The 18,035-nt window shown below is 40.3% G+C and overlaps 1 protein-coding gene across 2 annotated transcripts in view; it reads right to left on the bottom strand.

The window, feature by feature from the left end:
- Positions 1-2,362: 2,362 nt before the first annotated feature.
- LOC108703874 overlaps positions 2,363-18,035 on the bottom strand; it is a 33,308-nt gene continuing 17,635 nt past the window's right edge. The window contains exons 12-20 of one of the 2 annotated variants that reach the window (XR_005964117.1): positions 17,317-17,391; positions 15,026-15,235; positions 11,470-11,544; positions 9,960-10,166; positions 9,322-9,396; positions 7,215-7,418; positions 5,485-5,559; positions 3,097-4,632; positions 2,363-2,797 (exon numbers count right to left, since the gene is read on the bottom strand). Coding sequence is in view for 1 of the 2 variants with exons in the window: in XM_041576700.1 (XP_041432634.1) it covers positions 4,306-4,632; positions 5,485-5,559; positions 7,215-7,418; positions 9,322-9,396; positions 9,960-10,166; positions 11,470-11,544; positions 15,026-15,235; positions 17,317-17,391 (1,248 nt within the window). In the remaining variant the exon portion in view is untranslated. Of the gene's footprint in view, positions 4,633-5,484; positions 5,560-7,214; positions 7,419-9,321; positions 9,397-9,959; positions 10,167-11,469; positions 11,545-15,025; positions 15,236-17,316; positions 17,392-18,035 lie in introns of both variants that reach the window. The other variant, XM_041576700.1, reaches the window with a different exon arrangement.

Below are 18,035 nucleotides of genomic sequence, written 5' to 3'. Positions count from 1 at the left end.
TTTGTATGCCCCTTGCCCTACCAAAAGTTTGAACTATATGTGTTAGCGTACTTTTCACAAAATGCCACCCGCTGTTGAGTGAGATACAGTTCCAGGCAGGGCCAGAACTAGGGGTAGACAGAAGAGGCACGTGCCTAGGGCACAAAGGTAGAGGGGCACCAGGCACATACCTCTTCTGGCGCCATCCCCTGTTCGGACCCTTGTTCCCTTAACCTGCAACATTTTCTGCAGCGGTACTGAATAGTGAGTGTGCGCATGTGTGATCCCGTTCTTTGACGCATGCGCACTCACGGGTCCTTGGCTCTTTCGCGCATGCGCACTCGCACATCCTTGGCGAGATCATTGGGGAGGCAACGTAGTCGGCTGGGTTGCCTGGGGTGCCCGCCCAACTTGGCCCGGCACTGGTTCCAGGTCATTTACAAGAATCTCTTTCTCTTGGTTATCAGTGCCCTAGAATGGGGCACAGTTCTTATCTACAATGGGAAACATGAGAATGGGTTAACCATGGACTGACCACCACCAACACTACTGGTAAAAGTTAAAACACTCAATTTCAATTTTTTCACAAATATTTATACAAAAACATAGTTTGAAGCTGTAGCAAGATTTGAAGCTCTTAATCAATGAGTTCTGTGCAGGTCTAATTGGGCAGACCTGTGACCCCCCAAGACCGTTAACTGTACTGCGCTTAGCGCATGCCAACATTTTTATGCCCTTAACTATAATAACTAAGATCACTTTAGAAAATGATTTATGAGCGCATTAACCCTAGACCTGCCAGAAAGATCACTGCAGAAATGGACTATGAGAGTATTAACTCCAGACATGCCAGTGAAATAGCGGAATAAATGGATTATGGGCATATTAACCCCAGACGGGTCATTCAGATCACTGCAGAAATGCACAATGATTGTTTTAACTCTAGCTATGGCATAAAGATTGCTGGAAAAAAATGGATTATGAGCCTTTTAACCCCAGATATACCAAATACTGCAGAAAATGGATTATGAGCATTTGAACTAAAGCACTCCTTTAAGATCTGCAAAAATAAATATGAACACATTACCCCCAAATATACTAGCAAGATCACTGCAGAAAAGGGATTATAAAAATACAATTTCCATACATGCCAGTAATCACAGCAAAAATGCATTATGAACACATTAACCCCTTGCATGTTAATAAGATTACTGCAGATCAAAAGCATGACCTTCTTTACCTACCCACACTTGCACCATTCAACCTTCTTTAGAGCTAAATATGGCTGTGCTAAGGCTGTGGAACCCATACCCATCTTTCATTTTTTTAATGCCTTCTATACACAAGAAAGTATCACTTGGGAACACAATAGTTGTCGTAGCCTGGTGAGTCCCAGCAGGGGGATGTTTTATTTAGATGCAGATAAATAAAATGGACAAATGTATCAGATGCTTTTACTTGTATGTATCCTTGTATAATACACAAAAGCCATGAATATCCTGTAAATTATATCCTTATAAACGGTGAGTTCTGATGTCATCAGTTATAAACGGTGAGTTGTGATGTCATTTCTGTCACATGACTCACTGAAATTTGTGTATTATAATAAATAAAGTACCCCCAGTTGCAAAATATGAGGATATTAGAAGTTACCTCGGAGTTCCATGACCTGTATAAAAACACTCGGCCTTCGGCCTCGTGTTTTTATATGGTCATGAAACTCCTCGGTAACTTATAATATCCTTATATTTTACAAGAGGGGGTACTTTATTCACTATATAATACACAAAAGCCATGAATATCCTGTAAATTATATCCTTATAAACGGTGAGTAGTGATGTCATCAGTTATAAACGGTGAGTAGTGATGTAATTTCTGTCACATGACTCACTAAAATTTGTGTATTATAATAAATAAAGTACCCCCAGTTGTAAAATATGAGGATATTATAAGTTACCTCGGAGTTCCATGACCATATAAAAACACTCGTCCTTCGGCCTCGTACTTTTATATGGTCATGAAACTCCTCGGTAACTTATAATATCCTTATATTTTACAAGAGGGGGTACTTTATTCACTATATAATATTAGGGAGATAATATTGTCTACTAAGAATTTAGTTGTAGTTTGATACATCCTCAACCCAAATGATGCAGTTGGCTGATCTACTGGTTGAGGCTGCCCAATGTGCAAGGTACAAGACTGATAATGAGAAGTGAGGAACTGAACAGGAACCATTACTCTAATTTTCAGTGGCGTATAGAAGCATATACACTATATAACATTGTGATGGAACATTAAAATATCAGTTCCAAGGTCAAGTGGAGCAGGTGTCAAGGGTTAGGATTTCATGTAAATGTTTTTATTGAGTTTTAAGACCAAAACAAGTAGGAATTTAACAAAAATGCAAAGTTGTAAAATGAGGCATCTCCAAACTGGTTATGGAGACTCGAGATATAGAACAGGAATACAATAATGATAACAATTGGAGTGTCTTATTTACATTTTACCAGAGTGAAAGTAAAAATAAAAGTAAAGTAACAAAAACAAGTTCTAAATCTAACAACCTGACAACACTCAGTGAATATTAAGCACCAGTGATACAATAGTTCTGTAAGGAATGTGAAGAAAATGGACAAATAGGTTTTAGCCACTACAGGAAAGACTATTTCTTGAGCCAGTCGAGGATTAAGGGTTAGGATTTAGTAGATAAACAAGAGGAGCCCTTGATGACTATATATAGTTTTGTATCATGCTGTATTATGGTATCTACATGTAATAAATGAAGTCATTGTATAAAAATATTTTTTCCAAGTACCTAGGACACTATTGTCACCAGGTTAGTTATGGCCTTTCGTCATGAATTGTTAGTGATGGGCAAATTTGACCCGTTTTGCTTTGCCAAAAATTCACGGAACAGCAAAAATTTGCCAAAACTTGTTGAAGTCTATGGTCAATGATTTTTTTTTTGATGCACAAAAAATGTTTCACCCGTTGGAGTCCATGTGTGTTATTTTCATGGCGAGACTTGGTGAAAAATTTGGCTCATCACTAGCCATGATCCTAAAACTGAGCCTTTTATGTAATTTCTATAGGTTATTCACGTTATCCAAGTACCTAGGACACTATTGTCACCAGGTTAGTTATGGCCTTTCGTCATGAATTGTTAGTGATGGGCAAATTTGACTCGTTTTGCTTTGCCAAAAATTCACGGAACAGGGAAAACTTGCCAAAATGTGTTGAAGTCTATGGTCAATGATTTTTTTTTGATGCACAAAAATTGTTTCACCCATTGGAGTCCAGGTATGTTATTTCCCTGGTGAGACTTGGTGAAAAATTTCGCTCATCACTAGCCATGATCCTAAAACTGAGCCTTTTATGTAATTTCTATGGGTTATTCATGTTATCCAAGTACCTAGGACACTATTGTCACCAGGTTAGTTATGGCCTTTCGTCATGAATTGTTAGCAATGGGCAAATTTGATTCGTTTTGCTTTGCCAAAAATTCACGGAACAGCAAAAATTTGCCAAAATGTGTTGAAGTCTATGGTCAATGATTTTTTTTTTGATGCACAACAATTGTTTCACCCATTGGAGTCCATGTGTGTTATTTCCATGGCGAGACTTGATGAAAAATTTCGCTCATCACTAGCCATGATCCTAAAACTGAGCCTTTTATGTAATTTCTATGGGTTATTCACGTTATCCAAGTAACTAGGACACTATTGTCACCAGGTTAGTTATGGCCTTTCGTCATGAATTGTTAGTGATGGGCAAATTTGACCCGTTTTGCTTTTCCAAAAATTCACGGAACAGCAAAAATTTGCCAAAATGTGTTGAAGTCTATGGTCAATGATTTTTTTTTTGATGCACAAAAATTGTTTCACCCATTGGAGTCCATGTGTGTTATTTCCATGGCGAGACTTGGTGAAAAATTTCGCTCATCACTAGCCATGATCCTAAAACTGAGCCTTTTATGTAATTTCTATGGGTTATTCATGTTATCCAAGTACCTAGGACACTATTGTCACCAGGTTAGTTATGGCCTTTCATCATGAATTGTTAGTGATGGGCAAATTTGACCCGTTTTGCTTTGCCAAAAATTCACGGAACAGTGAAAATTTGCCAAAATGTGTTGAAGTCTATGCTCAACAATTTTTTTTTCATGCACAAAAATGTTTTCACCCATTGGAGTCCATGTGTGTTATTTTCATGGCGAGACTTGGTGAAAAATTTGGCTCATCACTAGCCATGATCGTAAAACGGAGCCTTTTATGTAATTTCAATGGGTTATTCATGTCAACCTTTCAAGAAACTGTTTTCTCCTCAATCACAAAGGTGTGCTATTGTGTTCAATATCGTGGCGACAATCATCACAAGCACAATGAATTCAGGTCTCACGTCTCCATTATAGAAAAACCACCAAAAGTCCACACTATATCTGTCGCTGTACTCTTGACAAAATGCCGCCTGCTGTTGAGCGAGAAACACTTCCAGGCCAATAACAAGAATCTCCTGCTCTTGGTAATCAGAGCCCGCGAGTGAGTTTTGAAATGAAAACATGTAGTTAGAGACAGAATCCCTGATCTTAGACTTCATTTTGTATGGCGTCGTCATCAAGTTGTTCAGCAGACATGTGGATGTTTCTTTTTTCTGGAATGGGAAACGTGTGAGAATGGGTTAACCATGGACCGGCCACCTCCCGAACTACAAGGGGCAAATTCACTAAGCCGCGAAGCGCCGAACGCTAGCGTTAATTCGCTAGCGTTTGGCATTTTCGCTACTGCGCAAATTCACTAACGAACGCTGGTAAGTTTCGCTAGTGTTACTTCGCAACCTTACGCCAGGCGGATTTTCGCTAGCGACGAAACTACGCAAATTCACTAACTTGCGCAGTGTAGCGAACGCTACCTTTCACGCTAGACTTCCTTCGCCACCTCAGACCTGGCGAAGCGCAATAGAGTAGATAGGGATTGTTTAAAAAAAAGTCAATTTTTTTTCTAAGTCCCAAAAAACGCTGGCGTGTTTTCTACATGATGGCTGAAAAAGATCGAAAATTTTTTGGGGCTCCCCTTCCTCCCCCCTACATTTCCTGACTCATGGCAACTTACCTAGACAGTGGGCACATGTGTAGGGCAAAATAACAATTTTTATTTGCTGATTTGAAGGTTTTCTAGGCATTTGTAGTACAGATACGTGTTCCTCCATTGAAATTTGAATTTCGCGACGTATGCAAATTAGCCTTCGCTAGCGTAACTTCGCTTTATATAGCGAATCAATGCTAGCGCAACTTCGCAACCTTACGCTACCCCTGTGCGCAACTTCGGATTTTAGTGAATTTGCGGAGCCCTGGCGAAACTACGCCTGGCAAAGTGCGGCGAAGTTGCGCCTGGCGCAACTTTGCATCTTAGTGAATTTGCCCCCAAGACTTTCAAAGAGAATTACTTGAAGAAAGATTGCTCAGAAGTAGGGAATATATTTATTTATGTGCGCACTTAGACTTACCATTTGCTCTAGAAAATCCTGGAAATCTTTCTTTGTTATTTCCATGAGGTTTTCATTTTCAAAAGCATAAAATTTCTGAGAAGAACAGAGAATATTACCTAATAATTATCAAGTTTTTGAGCTTAAGCGTCCAGATTTATATTTTTTTTAGTTAGAGGAAAAAAAATATTAACAGATATTAAAATATTAATATAAGCAGATGCAGTGGGAGACAAAAAAAAAGACATTTTCTTGCACCAAAATGGTGGATTGCAGTGGTTTTGGGGTTTTGCATTATACATATTGTATATTGTGTTCCTTCTTGTGTCTTTCTGTGCTAATCTCTTTGTCAGAATGAATCGGAAAGCTTTGAATAGCTGCAATGCTATCTAGACATGTCCTCAGTGAAAGTTTATTCGCATCTGCAGACACAGAGGAATATAATATCAAAGAAGCTGGCATGAGAGCACATACCTCAGCTGCTGTTTCGTTGATGAGCCCAAGTGACCTCCAGTATCCTTATGAATTACAGTAGGGGGTACATTATCCCTTATAATACATGAGTGATACTCAGAGTTCCCTGTATAACTCAGCCTGCAGCCTTGTGTCTTTATATGGTCACAGAACAACCCCTCAGTGACTTCTAATATCCTTATCATTTACAGTAGGGGGTACATTATCCCTTATAATACATGAGTGATACTCAGAGTTCCCTGTATAACTCAGCCTGCAGCCTTGTGTCTTTATATGGTCACAGAACAACCCCTGAGTGACTTCTAATATTCTTATCATTTACAGTAGGGGGTACATTATCCCTTATAATACATGAGTGATACTCAGAGTTCCCTGTATAACTCAGCCTGTAGCCTTGTGCCTTTATATGGTCACAGAACCCCTCAGTGACTTCTAATATCCTTATCATTTACAGTAGGGGGTACATTATCCCTTATAATACATGAGTGATACTCAGAGTTCCCTGTATAACTCAGCCTGCAGCCTTGTGCCTTTATATGGTCACAGAACAACCCCTCAGTGACTTCTAATATCCTTATCATTTACAGTAGGGGGTACATTATCCCTTATAATACATGAGTGATACTCAGAGTTCCCTGTATAACTCAGCCTGTAGCCTTGTGCCTTTATATGGTCACAGAACAACCCCTCAGTGACTTCTAATATCCTTATCATTTACAGTAGGGGGTACATTATCCCTTATAATACATGAGTGATACTCAGAGTTCCCTGTATAACTCAGCCTGCAGCCTTGTGCCTTTATATGGTCACAGAACAACCCCTCAGTGACTTCTAATATCCTTATCATTTACAGTAGGGGGTACATTTTCCCTTATAATACATGAGTGATACTCAGAGTTCCCTGTATAACTCAGCCTGCAGCCTTGTGTCTTTATATGGTCACAGAACAACCCCTCAGTGACTTCTAATATCCTTATCATTTACAGTAGGGGGTACATTATCCCTTATAATACATGAGTGATACTCAGAGTTCCCTGTATAACTCAGCCTGCAGCCTTGTGCCTTTATATGGTCACAGAACAACCCTCAGTGACTTCTAATATCCTTATCATTTACAGTAGGGGGTACATTATCCCTTATAATACATGAGTGATACTCAGAGTTCCCTGTATAACTCAGCCTGCAGCCTTGTGCCTTTATATGGTCACAGAACAACCCCTCAGTGACTTCTAATATCCTTATCATTTACAGTAGGAGGTTTCAGATTCATACTGTACCTTGCTGTACTCCTTACAAAACAATTCCTTTTTTGACAAAAAATAAGATTCCATTTTCTTGACTCTCTGTTGCTTCTCTTGGTCATCAATGCCTTCGAGGGAATCCCTATAAATAACAAGCTGTTCCCTGACTGCATCACTCATCTCATTCTCTATTATGAAAGGCATCTCATGGCTCTTTATCAAAGAAGTCGTTTCTGATTGCTGTGATGAAAAAAAAGGTAAAAATAGTAATTTTACAAATCAATTAGCAGAAACAAGTAAAAATGGCCGTACTTTAAAAAGTACTGGCTAAATGTAATGTTCATTCATGCAACATAATAACAGCCGAAGCTTCATGATAACAGCTCACAAATAACCTTGTGGTAGTTCCTTAAGGGGCCGATTCACTACGGGTCGAATATCAAGGGTTAATTAACCCTCGATATTCGACTAGGAATTAAAATCCTTCGACTTCGAATATCGAAGTCGAAGGATTTAGCGCAGATCAAATGATAATTCCTTCGATTGAATGATAAAATCCTTCGAATCAAACGATTCAAAGGATTTTAATCCAACGATCGAAGGAATATCCTTCGATCAAAAAAAGTTAGCCAAGCCTATGGGGACCTTCCCCATAGGCTAACATTGACTTCGGTAGCTTTTAGATGGCGAACTAGGGGGTCGAAGCTTTTTTTAAAGAGACAGTACTTCCACTATCGAATAGTCAAACGATTTTTACTTCGAATAGTTCGATTCGAAGTCGTAGTCGAAGGTCGAAGTAGCCCATTCGATGGTCGAAGTAGCCCAAAAAAACCTTCGAAATTCGAAGTTTTTTACCTTCGAATCCTTCACTCGAAGTTAGTGAATCGGCCCCTGAGTGTGTATGATGGAAGTAGGAGCTTCTGAAGGGGGTCCCTAATTCCCTGCTATCCCCCGTTTCTGTAACCCCTCAGACTTTCACAAGATTTGAAGGAGAAGCACGGCATCAGGAGCAACATTTGCTGCAAGTTGTATAACCCAGAGAAACTGTATATTAAGGTTCTTTTGCAGAAGATCAATAGTTGGCTGGTGTCTCTGTATTGGGAACTATATAATCAAGTACATTGTACACCATAAACACTACCCAACTCCCCCTGCCAACAAGAAACAAGTGATCCCATTCATAATGTGGGAAATATCTTTTCTTCACTTGTCCTGTTATTATTTCCCTCTCTTTCTGTTCTTTTATTTTCTCTCCCTTTTCCACACCTTTCCTCTTCAGCTAGCTTATTTTATTTTCCATTATGTTACATCCTACCTTTCCTTCTACTCTCCACAACTCTTTCCATTTTCTTCTGGTTCCTCCTCAGGAGTCAATGATTCCTCTCCTATTCATCTCCTCTCCCTACATTTCTTTCTTCTCTCCACTCCTTTTCACCTTTCTACCATTCTCTCCCTCCCTGTTTCTCTGGTACCCCATTTTTACATATTTCACATATTTATTATATTCTTTCACTATTTCCACCATCCTCTGCACCCCACTAAAGAAGGATCTGCACCTTTCCACCAATGCTCATAAGTAAAAGATTTATTAGATCTTATACCTCAACCCTCCAAATCCCTACAAAACCAATGAAGGAGTAATTATCATTCTTCACTTGCCCAAATTCCATTCTTCCTTTAGCCTCCCCATTTACTCATTTGCTGTTTTTCTTGAGGTTTCTTCCTCTCTCCACCTATTCTCCACTTCTTTTCATCTTCTTTTCATTCCCTTTTCTTCCATCTCCCTGGATTATAATGTTCATGATATGCTGATGTCCTCAATGTAATGTCCCGATGTCCTTAATCTAAACACTGCATTCCATTTGGCAGCCTCTCCTTTCCTGTAACTATTGTTCCAAGTTCAGACGTTGCTTCTAGTTAACCCCCCCTCATCATAAACTGTAGTTGGATAATAATATCTGGCTTTGCTTGAGCCGGGTGGAGGAAAGAATGCGAGGAACACGATACTCATAGCTATAACATTGCAATGTTACACATTCAGAAGAGTCAAGTAAAGGGAGGAAAGAAATTATGGAGAACGAAAAGAAAAAAAAAAAGGCTACATAGAGGGAAGAAAATTAGGATTCATAAACATGACACTCACCTTTGAGATTATTTTACCCACAAAAGTCTGTTTGACATTCACCATTATCTTGTGATTTAGAAATGTATAGAACTTCTGAGTGAAATAAAAAATATATATATATTAGAGAGAGTTTCTAAGAAACTTTTTTGTCTGTATTTGGCCTGTGCCACATGATATTACAATGGTTGCCTTAATGTTTCTTTATATGGCTCATCTTCTGCTCTGAGCATCATTCTGTTCCACCCTATACTGTATTATACTGCATGTAGGGATTGCAACCTATTAAGTGCATGACTCCAGCAACTAATCCTACCAGAGCCATTGGTAGTGTCCAATTCAACCTCCTATTCCACCCTTCTAAGTCATGTATTTTTTTAGGGCCATAACTACAGGGGTTACAGTTGCACTCGTCAGGGAACTTGTGAGAGGAACTATTATTGGGCCTTTCATCTGTAAAAATATTTACTGGGGAGTTCTGGGAAAATAATGAACCCTGTGCTTTATTAACATAGGTAGCCCTTTTTATCCCTTCGTTACCTTTTTATGACCCCAATATATCTATTGCCCATCACTAGGCACTGGAGGATAACTTTTTTGGCCATTTCCAGACCACACCAATATGCTATCCCCTGTCAGCCTCCATTGTAATGTTGTACCTTGGAGTAGCCTTCACAGAACTCTTGTTGGTGTTTCAACATGTAGGATTCCAGTTCATTTTCAAGCCTTTCCTTTTCTTGGGCATCATCCCCTTTAAATGATTCTTTAAACTCCCGCATGAAATAGGTTGTGATATCACTGATGTTGGCCTCCATTGCAGTTGGCCTCAAATTCTCAACTTTAATGAGATGATCTGTTTCTTCTAACTGGAATGGTGACAAACCATTGTTAAATGAATCCTAGTGAGAGTGAAGCAACCTTCTCCAGTGTCATGTGTTGACATTGATTAAGAGGATGCAGAAATGGGGTGAAGGAGGACAGTATTGAGAGTGGAAATGACCAACATGGATTATGAAGAAAGCACATCAGTTCAGTGGGATAGTGAATTAGGTGCACAAAGAGAGAAAGTAGAGTAAGCATATACTGTACATTGGGAAAGGTAAGTACTGTAGGTACAGTAGGAATAGGCAGCGTGGAAGTGATCCATCTACAAGGATAATCAAATTTTTCACCATCGGGTTCCTCTAGGGATCTCTTTGAACACTCTAAAAACGTGAGGACGTTAGTTGGATTCTGATGGAATTTACCCTGGTTTGTAGAGAAATGAGGAGAGCACTCTGCAAGCAAATATGCTGTGGTTATCTTTTTATTGCTTGACTACTTGTACACGACATGTTTCGGGCCTATATGCCCTTTATCAAGTGTAACACTTGATAAAGGGCATATAGGCCCGAAACATGTCGTGTACAAGTAGTCAAGCAATAAAAAGATAACCACAGCATATTTGCTTGCAGAGTGCTCTCCTCATTTCTCTACAAATCAAGTTACAGATATCAGGATACTGGTGACCTGATCGAGGAAAGTTGCACCCTTTTCCTGAGCCAAGCGGGCGGAGCGTTTTGGGATACTATATTTTTTCCGGAATTTACCCTGGTGTTTGTCTGAATGAAATAGGAAAGTTTGATTGTAAGCTCCCCCAATAGGAATTGCAAACAGTTGAATAACATGTTGGTGCCATATAAGTGTTATTAATATAAGATTATCTATAAAGCACCAACGTATTCTGCAGCGATGTACAGAAGGCAACATTATAATTGACAAACAACTACCGGGGTCGGACTGGGACGCCAGATCACACCGGCTCCCTGCACTGCCACTTAATGTAGCATGGGGGTATGTGAAGGGGGTCCTGGAGGGGGGTTGCAACTGTGATGGGGTGGGTGGGAGCGGTCAGAGGGGGCTTTGCGGCTAGGTGACCTGGGGTATGGTGGTGGGGGCCCCTGAGGCTGTAGGCCCAGTGGGCCCTGGGCCTCCAATCCGACACTGACGGGTACATTATGCAATGAGGGCCCTGACCACAAAGGCTTACAATCTGTAGGGCAGGGATAATTTATACACAAGCTGTAAAGTAATGAATAAAGCTTAAGTGAGTTATGGTGGAAAGGGGATAGTACAGCATCTAGACAATCTGGGAAGTGACATTGCAGTGGGAGGGATCTACTGACTCACCTTTAGGAAAATTACATTTAGAAACTTTTCTTTAATATTCTCCATCCTCTTCTGATTTCGAAATGCACAGAACCTCTGAGTGGAATGAGAAACAAAGGCAGCGATTATAAAGGTTTCTCAGAATAGGCTGCTGGAAGTATCATTTTAGTTCTTCATTTGGCCAGTGCCAAGTGGGTCCATAATTTGCACTGATTTCTTATTTGATGCTACTGTATAACACTGTGCTGCAATATCTGGTGCCTTCTATACATATAAATGAGGTTCCCTCTTGGCCCTTGGTATGGTCCAGTTGAGACCTTCATTCCAGTCTCCAGGGTCACGGGCATAGCTACAGGGGATACAGCCTTACCCTGGAGAGGTGACCTATGGGTGATTCCAGAGTAACAACTTATTGGTGTTGTGTGAATAGAATATAGATGGCTGCTACACTGTTTACAGTTACGGGCAGATCAAGGGCCGAAGTGAAAATTCAAATTTTTACATTCAAATTTAGATATTCGAAGTCGAAGGATTTAACTTCAATGGTCGAATATCGAGGGTTAATTAACCCTCGATATTCGACCCATAGTAAATGTGCCCCTAAATGTTTATAAATATATGCATTACAAAGTCCCTAGACAAAGGGGAATGTAATTTGCATAAAACTACAGGAGTCCCACAGAGGATCATGGGAGTTGTAGTATAATGAATACGTAGAGAACGATAGGCGGAGACCTATGCAGGAAAAAAGATTTTTAATTGGGAACTAACGAGGGAGCTACACCCTCCCTGAGAAAGCGGACCGTCTGTGAAATGCGTAGGAAAGGACAGTGTGGCACCAATTGCTACTCCCTGAACACCACCATCTCCAAACAGCAGACTTTTACCTTGGAATGTTATTTGCTTTTGATGCTGAACTGTTTGTGAGTAGGCAATTGGCGTTCTGTGATTATTTTTAAAGGAGACATATAGGATAAATGAAAAAACCCTAATTGTGTAGGCAATTATAAGTAATAAATGGTGTTGCTTTTACATGGGGCTAAACATTAATATTATCTTTACAATTAGCCCCTTTATTGGAGCTCCCTATAGATGTTCTCTGGTCCCTGTCTGTGTTTCAAATGAGGGGTGGGCGTGTCCTAACGGTCCCTGCCAGAAGCACAGTAGGAGGGGGACAGCCAATCACAGCCCTGCAGTCACACAAGCACAGACAGGCTTCAGTTCCCTATCAGGTCCTGCTAGCTGCTGATTGGTTCCTGTCCTACAGTGCAGTGAGCTGAGTGCACAGCCTGGGAATTCAGGGAGCAGCAAGTGGAAGAGAAGGGAGGGATTATTAGGGGTTTTGCAGAAATATTCAACAAATCAGCCTGAAATGCTACTTTTTTAAGCACAATTCTTCTATAGCTGTAAATGAGTATAATGCACTGGTACATTCTTAAATTTTAGGGCAAGGCCAGACGTGGAGTTTTTACATTGCGTTTCGGTCGGGCGTAAATACGCATAAACTGCACTACCACTGAAACTAATGGAAAACACACAATGGCAATTCTCACAGGGCGTTTGCAAGCTGAAATCCGCCACGGGACGCCAGTATTGGCGTTTTTTAGCCGAAATGCCAATATGTCAAGAAACTACCAAATCAATAGACTGGGATCGACAAGTTTGAAACCACAAATGTAAATACGCAGCGTATTTTATATATGGCGTCCAAATTCTCACGAGATAAATGACGCATAGGCGTTTTTAGGGCCGGTGACGTAATTATGTTGCGTATTGACGATCATTCCTGCTCCATTTTGCACGTAAATCGTTTTTCTATTTCTAAATAGCTTTTCTATTTTCCATTTCCAGCCAGCGGAATTATGGGGAACTAGAACAATGAGAAGTTCATGTTGGGATAAGAAACCTACGTGCTAAAAAACGCATGCTGACAGTCGCATGCGGTTTCAGTTGCGTATTTATGCCCAACGCGACATAAAAACGCCGTGTCTTGTCTTGCCTTACACAAAATGTCTCCTTTTAGATATTTATTAAATGGAATTAAACTATTATTTTCTCTTTTATCTCCACTTCATGTAGTGATAATGATGGGCAAATAATGTGGCCGGTTCAAATTTGCGATGAATTTACATCTTTGGCTGCCAGCGAATACATTCGCGAACCTATGGCGAAAATTCACCTGTGAAAAATCCTCCTGACCAAAAAAGAAATGGCATGCGTCAGTATTGTCACTCGCGGCATAATTATTCGGACACCCATTGACTTTAATGCATTTGGACCAAATAGTCGCGCGTATAAAAATTGTCCCTCGTGTCAAAATTGACGCGCATTCGAATTATTTTGACACCCATTGACTTCAATGTGTTTCACTCATTTTTTTCTGAACACCTTTTAACCCTATTATGAACACCTTTTAACCCTATTATTGCTGGATTGCCCTTATCAGACAGCACAAAACAGTATTGCCCCATGTGCGCTTGCTTCTCTTTTAGATATTTTGCAGCGCTGACCAATAGTGATGGGCGAATAAATTTGACAGGCATGGATTTAAATCTATTATAAAATCATGTAAACATTAAGGGGCAGATTTACATAGGGTCGAATATCGAGGGTTAATTAACCCTTGATATCCGACCATCAAAGTAAAATCCTTCGACTTCGAATATCGAAGTCGAAGGATCTACCGCAATTCCTACGATCGAAGGAAAAATCGAATGATTCAAAGGATTTTAATCCATCGATCGAAGGATTTTCCCTCGATCAGAAAATTGATAGAAAGCCTATGGGGACCTAACATTGCACCTCGGTAGGTTTTAGGTGGCCAAGTAGGGGGTCGAAGTATTTTTTAAAGAGACAGTACTTCGACTATTGAATGGTCGAATAGTCGAACGATTTTTAGTTCGGTTCGAAGTCGTAGTCGAAGGTTGAAGTAGCCTATTCTATGGTCGAAGTAGTCATATTCGCCCATTCGAAATTCGAAGTATTTTTTCTTCTATTCCTTCACTCGAGCTAAGTAAATGGGCCCCTAGATAAACCCAACAGACTGGTTTTGCCTCCAATAAGGATTAATTATATCTTAGTTGGGATCAAGTACAAGCGACTGTTTATATTATTACACAGAAAAAGGAAATTGTTTTTAAAAATGTGGATTATTTGGATAAAATGGAGTCTATAGGAGCTTTCTGGATAATGGCTTTCTGGATAACGGATCCCATACCTGTACTGTTTTATCACCACGGAGAAAAAGGGGATTGTTTTTAAAAATGTGATGGAAATGTGAAATATGTTGATTAACATGGAGTCTACGGGAGATGTCCTTCCCATAATTCGCAGCTTTCTGAGTTTTCTTGATAATGGATCCCATATGTGTAGTGTGTATTTATTATATTAATAATGGCACCAGGCCATCTACAAATCACCACTTGGGAATTCTGGGTAAAACATTTAGACATGACTGAAATATGAGGCCCCTTCTTTCAACCTTCCTTCAAATCCCCAATATTTCTGTTGCCTTTTGCCAGTACCGGGTTCCACATAAAATTGCACCCCCAGCAGCCCCTCCATTGTAACGTTGTACCTTAGAGTTGTCTGCGGAGAACTTTCGCTGGTGATTTAACACATAGGATTTCAGTTCCCCCTCGAGCCTTTTCTTTTGTCTGGTATCATCACCTACAAACGACTCTTTAAACTCACGGAGTATATTGGCCGCAACGTGACGCATTTTGGGCTCCATTTGAAATGGGTCGGTCGCATTGAAAGTCTTGATGTGAAAATCTGCTTCTTTTGACTGGAACGGTAGAAGTCGAGCATTAAATTAATCAAAGTCAGGGAGTTCACAGACTTTGTCAATAAACAGACATTTTTATTAATAGAACTGAGACAATGGGTTATATAGTCAGTCGTCATATATGTAGGAGGGGTAGGTTTCCTTACTCCCCAGGGAATGTGTTAGCCAACTAAACTGGGTCCTTTTTCCCAGAGGGGAGGGGGAGTAATTCCCAGAGGATATAAAAAGGGATGTCCCCATGTGCTCTGTTAGTGATGTGCGGGTCAGATAAGAGCTCAACCTGCCTGCCACCCGCAAATTGGGGTAAGAGGTCTGCTTGAACCCGCCTGACCCCTGGGTAAACCTACAGGTCCTGTGGGTATCGGGCCGACCCGCACATCACTATGTTCTATCTCTTTCTGGTGCACCCACTCATTGGAGGAGGTGGTGTGTTGCTGTTAGGGCCTGAGGTGGAGGTAGGCCTCGGTATCAGAGCAAGCAAGTGTCTGGTCAAAAACTGTAATAGGTCACTATAGAAGTGACAGATAGGTTTAGGAAAGTTAGCGAGCAGCTAAAGCTCCAACAAGGAGATTAGCGAAGGGTTAGTATCCTGCGGTCTGACAAGGCTACCATGTTAGGGACTCAGGGTCAGGCTCAGGGATAGAGAGATCCTTGGAGTGTGGGACCAGCTGTGAGATTCACCTTCAATGGGGATTGTGCACCAAAAGCAGACAAGGCGCTCAATTCACAAAGCTGACTAACAAAGGATCAGACAGTATAAGTGAGTAATACAATTGTGTGTAAATGACCTGCTACCACTACTTGTTCATAGAGTGTAACATCTGACCGTACACCTTGAATATGTGTTTGACCATTGAGAAGTGTCAGTTCAATAAATTGTTCTATTGTTTAAAAGAACCACTGGCACCCAAAGTTTATTTGATCAAGAGTGAATACTGTGTGTGTTTATACCAGAGTGGTAATCCCTTCCTCCATACCATAAGAGAGGGCCCCACCTGAGGATAAAGAGTCTAATTATAGTGTGCTGGGAGTTGGACCCCTTGCCTTGGTTCTGGAACCAGTGTATAATAACCCAAGGAAGGTTAAGTCTAAACCTAATCCACCTGTTACATACAGTATATATCTGTACACTATTGGTCTTATTTATCAAAAATCGAATTAGTGAGGTTTAAAGGAGAAGGAAAGTCATTTTAACTTGGGGTTGCCAAAAGTTAGGCCAAATATTTACTTACCAGATACCCCGGGCTGGTGCTCCTATCAGCAGAAAACTCCACCAACCCAGGGTTCTTCCAGCGAGCACCACTGAGAGATTGTCCTCTTCTCTTCTTTGTTCTTCAAATTTCCCAGGGCGGACGCATGAGCATTAGAACGAAATAGACGACTTGTTCAGCTTTTCACGTTACTGCACACGCGGAGCCACAAGAAGAAAGAAGAAGTCGGAAGAGGATCGCTCCATGGTGCCTGCTGGAACCCCCAGACTGGTGCAGTTTTCTGCTGATAGCGACACCGGCCCCCGGGTGTGAGCTAAGTCAATACAATCACTTGAGGGTGCTTAACTTTTGGCAAACCCAAGCAAAAAAAATGCTTTCTTTCTCTTTTTAGAGTTTTATTCGAATGAACTCGAATAAAACGTGTATGTTTGCTTGAATTTGTGAATTTGCAAGCTCAAAAAACTCAAATTAAAAAAATGGCTTGAATTTTACTTATGACAACTCCTATTGACTTCTACATAAACCTACCCTAGCAACCATGCATTGATTTGAATAATAGACTGGAATATGAATAGGATAGGCCTGAATAAAAAGATTATATAAATGTGTAGCCTTCAGGAGCATTTAGTTTTTAGATGGGGTCAATGACCCCCTTTTGAAAGCTGGAAAGAGTCAGAAAATTATTAAAACAATAAAAAAAAAACCAATAATGGAGGACAATTGAACTTAGAATTGGCCACTTTATAATAAACTAAAAGTGAACTTGAAGGTGAATGACCGCTTTAAAGGCAATACCAGGGTGAGAATCATGAAATAACCGAGTACAAGGCAGAAACAACAAGAACTTTATGTTGGGACCTGTTCACTCACCATATTGTGTATAAAACGGTGGAACTGTTCTTTCAATGTCTCCACGTTCTTGTAATTTTTAAAGTGAAAAAACATCTGAGTAAAATAAAAAGGAATACGGCAGTTTAAGAAGAAGTGACACAGGTTTAGCCACAGGCAATAGCTAGAAGCCTCCTGGGAACCCCAGCAGTGGTAACTAATGCTCCTACGAGTAACTGCTGTGTATGTCAAGATCTTGATACTCCTTTTCCTTTTAATCATGGGGTGAATTAAAGTGGCATGACGCTACCCCCCACCTATTGCAGTTATTACTGATGGAAATTGACTTTCATTAGATGTTGCTTTCAAAGTACCAGTTATTTACAAATACGTTTAAATCACTGACATGTTTATAAGGAATGTATAGTGTAAAGTATTTTAGCATTACATTTTCTTTTAGTATCCAAAAAAAAAGTGTTGGGTAACTTTGTGTCTTTATATGGTCACAGAACAACCCCTCAGTGACTTCTAATATCCTTATCATTTACAGTAGGGGGTACATTATACCTTATAATACATGAGTGATACTCAGAGTTCCCTGTATAACTCAGCCTGTAGCCTTGTGCCTTTATATGGTCACAGAACAACCCCTCAGTGACTTCTAATATCCTTATCATTTACAGTAGGGGGTACATTATCCCTTATAATACATGAGTGATACTCAGAGTTCCCTGTATAACTCAGCCTGCAGCCTTGTGTCT

This window comes from Xenopus laevis, chromosome 9_10L (assembly GCF_017654675.1).
Source record: "Xenopus laevis strain J_2021 chromosome 9_10L, Xenopus_laevis_v10.1, whole genome shotgun sequence".
Lineage (NCBI taxonomy): Eukaryota > Metazoa > Chordata > Amphibia > Anura > Pipidae > Xenopus > Xenopus laevis.
Note: the sequence above shows the minus strand (reverse complement) of the source record. Positions and strands in the feature narration are given on the sequence as shown.